This window comes from Panicum virgatum, chromosome 6K (genome assembly GCF_016808335.1).
Source record: "Panicum virgatum strain AP13 chromosome 6K, P.virgatum_v5, whole genome shotgun sequence".
NCBI classification, from domain to species: Eukaryota; Viridiplantae; Streptophyta; class Magnoliopsida; order Poales; family Poaceae; genus Panicum; species Panicum virgatum.
In genome coordinates, this window is record NC_053141.1 from 28,110,641 (window position 1) to 28,122,463 (window position 11,823).

At 52.4% G+C, this 11,823-nt stretch overlaps 1 protein-coding gene across 1 annotated transcript; it reads left to right on the forward strand.

Annotated features, from left to right (window-relative positions):
* The first annotated feature begins 922 nt into the window (after positions 1-922).
* Positions 923-2,236, forward strand: LOC120712156 (hsp70-Hsp90 organizing protein 2-like). The gene is made up of 3 exons (XM_039997870.1): positions 923-1,354; positions 1,450-1,529; positions 1,735-2,236. The coding sequence occupies exons 1-3, from the start codon at positions 1,247-1,249 to the stop codon at positions 1,781-1,783; spliced, it is 237 nt and encodes a 78-aa protein (XP_039853804.1). The 5' UTR covers positions 923-1,246; the 3' UTR covers positions 1,784-2,236.
* Positions 2,237-11,823: the final 9,587 nt, after the last annotated feature.

The following is an 11,823-nucleotide window of genomic DNA, read 5'->3' on the forward strand; positions in this document are numbered from 1 at the left end:
TCACTCCACCTGCTGTCCCTTGCCCTCAATACCGAGCCCTCTGTATTACGGTGAATTGGCCTCCGCTCTTCTTCCTCGCGACAACCCCCGCCGGCCCGATGCCGCTGAAGCTCCACCCCCAACCTCCGCCGCCGGAACTCCACCGCAGACCCCTCCACCTCTTCTCCCTCATAGCCGCAGCCCCCTCTTCTTCCTCACGGCCGCGGCCCCCTCCTTCCTTGCGCCCAACTTCCCCTCCTCGTCTTCCTCGCCGGCGCGGCCACCTCCTTCATCGCGACCGGCCTCCCCTCCTCGTCTTCCTCGCCGGCTTGGCCCCCTCCTGTTCTCCCTTGTGGCTGCGGCCCCCCTCCTTCCTTGCGGCTGGCTTCCCCTCTTTGTCCACGCTGCTCCCTCCGCCGCTCTGCTCTCCCCCACCGTTCGCTCCGCCGCACCCCTCAGCCCCCACGCCCCTACCTCCGCCATGGCTCTGCTCCCCGGCGCCGCTCCCTCTGGCGCTGCTCGGCTGCCCCGCGCCCACTCCATTCCTCGCGCCCTGAAGCCACCACCACGCCGCGCTGCTCCCTCCACTGCGCCCCGAAGCCACCAGGCCGCTCCCCTGCTGCTCCTCCGTGCTGCTCCCCTCCTCTGTGCCGCTCCACTGTGCCGTGCCCTCCGCCGCCGCTCTGCTCCGACCGAGCAGTGGAGAGGAAATGAAGACAAGTCAATTCCCAAATCTACGGTATGCACATCGAAACAAGAATTGGTATTTGACTCTAGTTGAATTCAATCTAGCAATTCCATCTACATCCAAACAATAGTTTTGGTATTGAACCTATTTCAATGCCTAGGCTGTTTTGGTATTGGATCCAATTCAATACCAAGCTCTCCAATGTCGACATCCAAACGGACCCTTAGGGGAATTCGGGAGTGTCACTCTCTCACATGCTTGGATTAGGAGACAGGAACATGTAGCAATGATAGAACGGTAAACTTTTCTGTTTTCTCCATCTTTCCGAATGGAAGAAATCTCTTTCCACACAGTGAATCTGAGTCCAAGAAGTTTGAAGACAGGTCTTCATCTATCTGTTGTTGTGTGTGAAATCTGTAGTCTACCGATGACAAATAATTGCTTCAATCTAGTTTCCATTAGTTATCATTTAAGCTTGGGAAATGTAATTGTATGATTTTCTTGTTTGACCATTTTTAGGCCATAGATCATGCACCAGATGCAACGCTATATTCAAACAGGAGCCTTTGTCGACTGCAAATGGGTAATGGTGAAGGTGCCCTATCAGATGCTTACAAGTGCAGGATGATGCGACCTGACTGGGCTAAAGGTTGCTATCGTCAGGGTGCAGCTCACATGTTACTCGGGGTGAGATACACTCTTCTAGCCTGCCAATATTTTTATCCACTACAAATTTTGCTGAGGTGTGTCTGTCTTATGTGGCTGGATTTGCTACGTCTTAGGAGTACAAACAAGCCCATGACGCTCTTCTGGACGCGCAGAAGTTGGATCCTGGAAATGAAGAGATTGAGAGAGAACTACGGTAACCTGCTACCCTTTTGTTTATTCTTTTGTGCATGTATAACAATGACAAGCAGTTAGCATGTATGTCAAATGGCAACAGGACGAGGCCATATATATATTTGGAAAATTTTCTTTCCAATGTTTCTTTTTGCCATTGTTTCTATCATTGCGGACTGCCTCTGTGATTGTGGCTGAAATTTATTTCTTGGGTTTGGATTTTGAAGGAAGGCTATGGAACTAATGAAGGTCTCCCCCAATGAAGATGAGCAGTGAAGCGTGGCCGTCTGACTACGAGCAGCATGTGGTGGTAAGAGAAGAATAGTGATCAAAGTCCTAGTGATTATGCTTAGTTAGGGACAAATTGTCAGGTGTCTAACGGATTGCAAGGGGAAGCACGAGACAAAGTGTTCTGCTCGCTGCAGCTGAAATAGTGCGAGTCTGGAAAGTTGGAAGGGCGTTTCTTCAGCTGGTGGGACTGGACGTACATATATGCTGCGACAAAATTTGAGAAGAAACTTCTGCGAACTGAACAGTTTGCTGCGCCATGGAAATCTAAGACTGACGTGCAGCGTACCAACATAAAGTGCTTGGTGTGAAATTGCCTGTTCGATCGGCAGTGCCACTTCTCCGTAGCCTGTGTGCTGCTGCTAACCGTCTTTGATGATGTCGGAATTAAAATAATTGTTTTCTTAAATGATATCAGGCCTGACAAAGCTGTGTGCAGTATACCGTGTGGGCATACCAAATTTTCTCAGCCGGTTCGGGCAGCCGCCCGTTTCCTCGGGCCGCGTCGTCATCCTCCTCACACTCCCCCCCAACCCAACCTCACCAGCCATGCGCCATTCCACTCTGCTTCGCAGTCCATGAGGAACCTTCTGGAGCCTAGGGTTCGCGCACCCGTGGGGAATGTCGGGGCGGCAGTGGCTCCGCCCCAGGCACGGACGCCGGCTACTCCGCCGGACGGGGACCGCGAGCTCGAGGTGCTCGCTGGCCGGGCTGGGCGTTCGGTTCTAACCGAACCGATCGATTCGGTTCCTCGGTTCTTTTGAAAATTCGATTCTAAGAAAATAGGAACCGATCGGTTCTTTTCAGATATAGGAACCGACAAATTTCAGTTTCGGTTCGGTTCCGGTTCTAACCAAAAGAACCGAGTGTTCACAAAATAAAAAAAAAGATCTCGGCAGTCAGGCGGAGGGAGCCGCCGCGGGCTCGCGGCGCCGGCGAGCCACGCACGTGCTGGCCGCGCGCCTGCTGGGGCCTGGGGTGGCCGCCGCAGCCGCGCACGCGCTGGATCCGCACGCTCCGGGAAGAGGAGGTCGACGGAGGAGCCGAGGAGGTGCGCCGTTTGGGTCTTGGGAGAGGAGGAGCGAGCGGCCGAGAGCGTCGTCCTCTGCCTCCTCCACCGCAAGACCTGCTGCCGTGAGCTCCTCCGGGGGCAGGCGCTGGGCATGGGCATGGGCGGCCGGGATCGGCGAGCCGCGAGCTCTGGCTGGTGGGCGGTGGCGAGCGAAGCCCAGCTCTGAGGGCGGCGGGGTCGGCGGGGGACCGGGGGGCGAGGGAGGCCGGGGGCGGGGGTCTACGGCGGCCGGGGGCGAGGGTTTGCGGCCACCGGCGCTGGTGGTCGGGGGTAGGGGATGCGGCGGCTGGCGCTGGGGTTGGGGGTAAGGGATGGATGCGGACGTCAGTCGGTGGCTCGGTACGAGGGCCTGTGACCCTAGTTTGCTTTAGTTGGGCCGGTGCTGGGCTTGATGATTTAATGGGCTGGGGTGAATGTGCATTAGTTCGGTTCTTTCTGTTAACCCGGGAACTGAACCGAATTAACCGAGTAAATTCGGTTCCCGAGAAGAAGGAACCGAACAGGAACCGAAATTACTCGGTTTCGGTTCTTTCGGTTTCGATTCTTGGTTTTTTCAGTTCGGTTCTCGGTTAAATTTGCCCAGCCCGACTCGCTGGCGCCGGCTTCTGCTGCTTCCTGGGCGCGCTGCTGCTGTGCAACGTCGCCAGCGCTGCGCTCATGGCCACGCGCCGGGGCTTCGGCGGCAGGGACTCGGCCGGCGCAGCGGAGATCTTCGTGGTGGCTACGTGGAGGATGCTCATGGTCGTGGCCTCGTGGGTTTTCTGATGCTATTGCTTCTGCCGGCAAGGTCGTATCCGGAGAGTGCTGGCTACGCGGTTGCTGAAATTGGGTGGTTCCTTCCACTCAGTTGCGTTCTGCTCCATCATTTGCCCAGCTCTCCCGGTCCAGGGGAGGTCTTCACTATGCCAAGTTAAAGGAGGACTGAAAGGCTGGGCTATGTTGCTATTCTGATCCATGAATCATTCTCGTCTAAGGTGGGCGTTGACTCTTTTCTCCATGATATTATTACTGCCAAGTTTACAAACTTTCAAGTTTCAAGCAAGAGATTGCCAACTAATTTTTACAAATTTTAGCACATGAATCTCTCTAAACTGCAGGTCTCAACAATTACATATATTGGTTATTCGTGTGTGAGCTTACTCTGCTCAAATCTTTAAAGTGGGTTCTAAGATTGTTGTCGGTGACTACGTACTCGCTCGTTGTCGTAGATATAGTGCTTCTTTTCCTTGTTAGTGTTTTTTTCCACATCCAGTCTACCTCCACCTTGTCAAATGGTTATAAATCATACTTGCTGCTCAACCTGTGAGCCGTACGCTTCCCAAATTAATTCATTTTTTAGGATTTCTGCCCTTTTTGTTGGATTGAAATAGTTTTCAGTTTTTGTTTACATGTGATTTGCATGGGCTTAGATTTTAGCATATATGCTCATGTCCTAATGTACATAATTTACATGTTAACACAAATTGAATGTTTTATTCTTACATTTCCAGCTGCCACGTATATGATCCAAAAAAATATTGGCATACCACCTTTTGTTTGTAAAAAACCCGTCTGATATATGGACTTCAAATCATAGTTTGCTGGAGCTGATTTACGAATACGTTTCTTGTTCTTATGTTACTTCAGTCATTAGCCCTTAATCTAATTTGACATTAATCTAGACACTAGAAATGTTGATTGCCAAGTCCATGAATGAAACGTAGCTGATAGGCATATATCAGTATATGCAATTTGATGAAGAGGTTCTTTTTCCTCAAAGCCTTCATCTGGTCAGACATGCATGACATTTTACTATATCTTTTGTGCAACTGGTTATTTATTACATTATGCACACAGTGATTTATTTCCGAAACAATTTATTCTGCTCCTCCTTCCTTATGAGAAGATGGTTGATGATGTCATAGCAAAATCGGCAAACGATGTCAATGTCAAACATGAAATCGCGCGCGGAGAGCAGGATAGGCCCTGCTCCGGCCTCAGTGTGGCTGACGCGGTCGAAATAATGGCCAGACCGAGGTAGTCGGCCCAGTTGTGTGCTTGATGACCAGATGTGCTCGTCGATCGCGTGATCTGCTCCACAGTGACCACTGGTCAGTGGTCACACAAGCGGCAGCAAGTGCGTGCTGGTCGCGCGGCGAGCGCAAACGCATCGGCATCTGCCGCAGCGCGCGCCCCTAGCGCACGGCAGCCCGCCGGCTAGCAAGCGCGCGGCCGTGGCCGTGCACCAGTTCAATATCCCTCGAGGAAAAAAAACAACAACAGTGGAGACCATGGGGACTCGTCACTTCTACCATGTGAGGTTGGGGATGATGCTGGTCGTGTTCAGAACTATCTGTGCCAGCCGATCGGTCACGCCAGTGCAGCGCGGAGCCGCGCTCCCTGCCGAGCGCTCTGAACACTTGGTTGGATTCTGAATTTTGAGTGCGATGTATATGAGTAATGAGCGTCTGAACTATCATGGATTCTGAATAATTCTAATCCGCATACGGTTGCGGTACGTCAGAACACTTAATAATGGAGCACAACCACTACACGAGTAGAGAGCTAGCAGAGCACTACGGCAAGTATTGGTTCCAAAATTCTGATGAGGATAGAAACAACGATCAGCGTGCCGTAGCACTAGGTTCTCCTACCACTTGCAGTTCAACTAATGATCAAAGTCACTCGCAGAAGGCAGCAAGTGTAGCTCTTTTATTAGTTCCATCAAAATGCGGCATGCTCCGACCCCCGGACGGAATTGAAAATGGCAACAGCGAAACGTCAGTAATGTGCCTAGTCCAGACTCCAGACACACAAGAGACGAGACTAGGCAGCAACTTTGCAAATCTTTTTTTCATCAAAAAAATAAAAACTTTGCAAGTCTTCTCCGATTTGGGCTCGCTGGCAGATGTAAGTCGAGCCGGTGGGTACACACAAAACACCTGCCAAGCATGAACAATTGAGGACATATCCAAAGAATCTTGTACCTTACCAGTTACCACACGCCGCTACGCCGCCGCCGCATCCCCGCAATTCGCTGTAGCAGCCATGTAGTAGATGACCATGACGGGCAAGCCGTGGACGCACGACAGAACGCAGGGAACGAAGAGCAGGACCTCGAAGAAGATGCCTCCGGCCCCACCGAGGCCCCTCCTCGCGGGCGCGCCCAGAGTCGGGCGCGGCGGCGGCGTCGCCGGCACCGGCATCCTCTTCCCCCCAGATGGCGCCACCCACGGCCGCGCCCGCGGCGAGCCCCGCGAGGAAGCAGGCGGCGGCGATCCAGAGCAGCGCGCGGAGGCACGCCTTGCCCGTCAGGACGCGCTCCCCGAGAGCCAGCACGCCGGCGAGCCCGGGGCCTCGGCACCGGCGGGACTGCCATGTGCGTACGGTAACCATCCATCAGGATTAGTCAGATTCAGACACGAAATAAATCCAGAAATCTAGCTAATGCCCAGGAGATTATGAGCGCAGAACAAAAGGGGGGACGGCGCCGCCAACGCCGACGGGTTGACGACGGAGATATGTATGCGTACCTCGGGGAGGATCCCGTGGAGCAGGTGCAACTTGAGGGCGTCCCGGGCGAGCCAGGTGCTGTAGAAGAGCAGGGCGAGGTGGAACGTCCTCGCGCGGAAGGCCTGGCCGCGGATCCAGGCCCTGAGGATCGCCGCAGCGAGGCAGGCGGAGAGCAGCCACGCGGCGGCGGCCCGGGCGTAGAACTCGGGTCGTCGGAGAGGAGCGCCATGGGGATGGGAGTGCGGGAACCCTAGGCTGCTCCAGAAACTTGTGAGCCGGGGCGGAATTGAAGCAGATTGCTGGGGCTGGTGGATTCGTTATGAAGGAGATGGTGGCCATGGCGCCGGTGTGACTGTGGACCTCGTGGAAGAGGAGGGCGGGTCACGAGTGAGACGGCCGACGGAACGGCAGGGCCTTGTCGGGTTATTGGGTGGGTAACGGAACGGCAGATCCTTCTTGGGTTATATGGTGCGTGCCTGCGTGGCCAAAACCATACTAGATTTTTTTTTCTCACAATTCCATATCACAAGAGAAATTCCCACACCATTTCAGAGCAACTCCAAGAGATTAGCTAAAAGTCATAGCTAAATAACTAGATAAAAGACTAGGTGAACAATAAAAAGCTAGCAAAATAGTTCAGTAAACCAACAGTTATCTCACTCGAGCAGCACGGCCTGTCGCGGCCCAACTCCCCGTCCCCCTCGTCACAAAGTCGCCGTCCCCGTCCCCATCCCCCTCACACCCAGCGAAGACGAGGCCGAGGCGCGCCGGGCAGCGGTGCGCGTCAGAGGGCGGTGGCCTCTCTACTGCGGAAGAGGAGTGGCATGCGGCAGAGGCCGGCGAGGAGGAGGCGCCGCAGGCCTCCTTGGTGCGGGAGAGGAGTGGTGCGCCGAGCAGCGGTGCGCATTGGAGGCCGGTGAGGAGGATGCGCTGGTGGCCTCTCTACTGTGGAAGAGGAGCGGCACGCGTCGGAGGCCGGCGAGGAGGAGGCGCCGCCGGCCTCCTTGCTGCGGGAGAGGAGCGGTGCGCGGCGGAGGTCGACGAGGAGGAGGCCCTGGCGGCGTCCCTGCTGCGGAAGAGGAGCGCGGCACAGTGGAGGCCGGCGAGGAGGAGGCGCTGGCGGTAAGCTACGCGCGGTGGAGGTCAGCAAGGAGGAGGCGCCGCCGCCGTCCCTGCTGCGGAAGAGGAGCGGCAGATCCTTCTTGGGTCATGGTGTGTGGCCAAAACCATACTAGATTATTTTTTCTCACAATTCCATAACCCAAGTGAAATTCCCACAATTTCAGAGCAACTCAAAAAGTTTAGCTAAAAATCCTAGCTAAATGACTAGATAAAAGATTAGGTAAACAATAAAAAGGTAGCCGAATAGTTGAGTAAACCAACAGTCTTGCTATCTTACTCGAGCAGCACGGACTGCCGCCGCCCGACTCCTGCCCCCTTCGACAACAAGCTATCGTCCCCATCCCCCTCACACCCGGTGAAGACGTGGCTGAGGCGCGCCCAGCGGCGGCGCGCATCAAAGGCTGGCGAGGAGGAGGCGCTGGCGGCCTCGCTACTGCAGAAGAGGAGTGGCCAGTGGCCACTACTAGAAAACGGGCCATCGGTCCAGACCAAAAATACCACTTGCTGTTTCACCCGGTACTAATATGAGCATCAGTACCGGGTGCAACGGCCAGCTGGTACTTTTGATCTAGACCAATAGCCCGAAATATCCAGGTGAGCCTTTGGCACCGGGTCATGGCACAACCTGGTACCAATGAGTAAGAGTTGGCACCGGCTTGTGCCCGAACCCGGTAACAATGAAAGAGATACCTTTTAGTACCGGATGATGTCACACACCGGTACTAAAAGTCAAGTTTCAGCAACGGTGGAAACAACCACCCGGTACCAATAGATGGTGCGCGGCCTCTCCCGTTCCAGATATTTCTAAGTTTTCGGGCGTCCTCTCTCAATTCTGGTGATGAAGCGTATTGTGGTGCCTAAGGATCATAACCTCAGGAGAATTATCCTTGATGAAGCCCATAGTTCTCAATTCTCCATTCATCCGGGCAGTACCAAAATGTATCAAGATCTCAAGCAAAGATTTTGGTGGACTCGCATGAAGCGAGAAATTGCTCGATACGTCTCTGAGTGCGATGTTTGCCAAAGGGTTAAAGCCGAGCATCTTAAACCAGCTGGTACTCTTCAGCCCTTGCCTATCCCATCATGGAAGTGGGAAGAAATTGGAATGGATTTCATCACCGGGTTACCCAGGTCTTCTCAAGGGTATGATTCTATCTGGGTAATTGTAGATCGATTGACAAAGTCGGCTCATTTCCTTCCAGTCAAGACCACTTATCAAATTAAGCAATATGCGGAACTGTATCTCACTCGGATTGTATGTCTTCATGGTGTTCCTAAGAAAATTGTCTCTGATCGCGGTCCTCAGTTTGTTGCTCACTTTTGGAGAAATCTTCATGAAGCCATGGGGACTGAACTCACCTATAGTACTGCTTATCATCCTCAGACCGACGGTCAAGCCGAGAGGGTCAATCAAATTCTAGAAGATATGTTGCGAGCTTGTGCTCTTATATATGAGAAGAAATGGGTTACTTGCTTGCCATTTGCAGAGTTTTCTTATAACAATAGTTATCAAGCAAGTATCAAAATGTCACCTTTTGAAGCTCTCTATGGAAGACGGTGTAGAACTCCGATCAACTGGTCCGAATCTGGAGAAAGACCTTTCTTTGGTCCAGATTTGGTGAAAGATGCTGAGGATCAAGTCAGAATTATCCGTGAGAATCTTCGCATTGCTCAATCTCGTCAAAAGAGTTATGCTGATCGTCGTCGCCGAGAACTACATCTCAAGATTGGTGATTATGTCTATCTTAAGGTTTCTCCATTTAAGGGCACTCGCCGTTTTCAAGTCAGAGGAAAATTAGCGCCACGCTATGTCGGACCTTTTCGGATTATCAAGAAAGTTGGAGCAGTGGCTTATCAATTGGAACTTCCTCAATCACTCTCCGCCGTGCATAATGTTTTTCACGTCTCTCAGTTGAAGAAATGTCATCGCGTTCCAGCTGACGCCGTCGACCTTGAGTCACTTGATCTTCAACCGGGTCTTACTTACGAAGAACACCCAATCGCCATTCTTGACCGAGATGAAAGAAAGGTGAAGCGTAACCTGGTGAAGTTTGTAAAGATCCAATGGAGCAACCACTCCGAAGACGAAGCCACTTGGGAGCGCGAAGATCGAGTACGTCAAGAATATCCGGAATTCTTTTCTGATGAGTAAGTTTTCTCTCAACCACCCCCACTTTCTTAGTGAAGTTTATTTTCTGGATACTGTTATATGTGTACACAGTCACCATCAAGAAAACCCTAGGGTTGTATCACACCACAACATCCTTTCCTTTGTGCATCATCTCTTAGATGATTATCTTGTCTAGGTGAATATGGCCTCAACCTAGTCCGAGTTTTATCCTTCCCCTCTTGTCTACCTAAATCTCGGGACGAGATTTTCTTAAGGGGGGGAGAGTTGTCACAGCCCTGGAAAAAAAAAGGAAAGAAAAAAAAAATCGCGCCCGGGCCCACCTGTCAGCCTCTCCCTTCCTTTCCTCTGTTTTGCTCGCGCCGCGCGGCACGCGTCGCCACGCCGCCGGCGTCGATCCTCGTTCCACGCGTCGACGATCCTCGATCCGCGCACGTTCTTATCCGTGCTGAGCCGCCCCTCCCCTTATCCGCGCTCGCCCGGCTCCCGTTCCCCGCCTCAAACCCTAACCCTAGCCGCCATTGCCGCCGCCGCAAGCTCCGAGCTCCGCCGGCCGCCGCGATTCGCTGCCGCCGGTGAAGCCCTCCACGATTTAGCTCGCACGTCACCTAGACCTCCCCATCCTCGATCGATTTGAGCCTTGACCCGGCCTCTTTCCCCTCCCTACAGGGCCGGCGACGAGCACCTCGGTCCGCCGCCGCCTCTGTCCGTCGCGCCGCCCCTCCGCCGCCGCTTCTCGCCCGCATCACCGCCGGTGAGGCTCGCCTACTCCTCCTCTTCCCCATGCGCGCCGCCCCTGGTCTGCTCCGCCCTGCCTCGCCGCACCGGCTTGCGCCGCCGCCGCCGTCACCGCGCGCGTGCGCGCGCACGCCGCGCCGCGCGACGTCGTGGCCGCGCCCACGCCGCGGTCAAGGCCGCAGCCTACCTTGACCCGGCCTGGGGTGGGTCGCTGGCCCGTGGGACCCACCTGTCGGCCTCTGGCTGACGGGTGTGGCCTGATCCGGGTGTACCTAGCGAATTAGCTAGGGTTCCTTTAGGTTTTATTTTCCTGCAAGCTTGCAAAATCCATAGAAAATCATGTATAGCTCCAAAAATTATGAAACTTATTTTGTTGGATTCCTCTAGCTGAGATCTACTTAGGAAAAATATTGTTTTGCATGTTACTTTGCTGTATATTGATCTATAGTTTTATCTTGCAAAAGTGAGTTTATTGCTTAGTTATTTGTATACTGCTTGAAAAATGTCAAACTAAATTTTGTTAGACTCCTTGTGAGGTGTAGTTTTCAGTGGTGCAGCTTGTTCACATGATTCCTTGCTGTTTGTTAGGGTTTCATTTCGATTTTGTGCTTGCTGTCCAAAAGGTGGTTTAGTATAGAACTTTTTACTGGAAAGTGATAAAATAGCAAAACCAGTTTTGTTAGCTTTGTGTTGCTGCCTAGTTTCAAAGATAATTTTCTTGGATTTGTCTAGTTTAGTTCGCTTTCCTTTTCTGTTTTATCTTGCTTAGAATAGCTGAAAACGGTTTTATTTATGGTTAATTCTAGGAAAATGCTTTTTCTGCAAGACCAATTTTCATGAGTTCTTTGCTTTGTTCTCTGCATGCTCAAATTGTTTCATGATTTATGCATGTTGTTAAGATCATTTCTTAATTCTTGCATCGCATTCATGCATTTTAGTGACCGGACCGTCGGAGAACGAACCCGTGGAACCCGCCGAGTCCGTGGAGCCCGAACCCGGAGTCCCGTTCGTGGTCGAGTCTGAAGTTAACCCAGGCAAGCAGCTAAGCATATTCCTTGCACCTATTTAATCTGATTTAGTTTAGTTATATCACCGGGTAATGTTGGGTAATATATATTATGTATGTATTGCATTCTTGTACCTGCTTCCATGCATTACCTTTCCTTGATTTGTCATCCATATCCTTGGCACTAGTTAGATAGTTAATCACTTAACTTGACTAGATGCTTAGCCCTGCTTAGAATACTTCTTTTGCTCACTAGATAGGAACAGTTTGGAGGATCACACTTACCGATAATCCTTGATCGCACTGTTTCGGTTGGGTTGTTAAGAGGTTGGTAGTATCGAGGTTTGAGCAGAATAGTAGGGCCTAGTGAATGGAGTCACATGGGTATAGTCTGCTTGGATCGTTTAAGGACCGTTCGTGGATGACGTCGGCTTTGAGCACCTTTTCGTGCTACCACATATCCAATATAA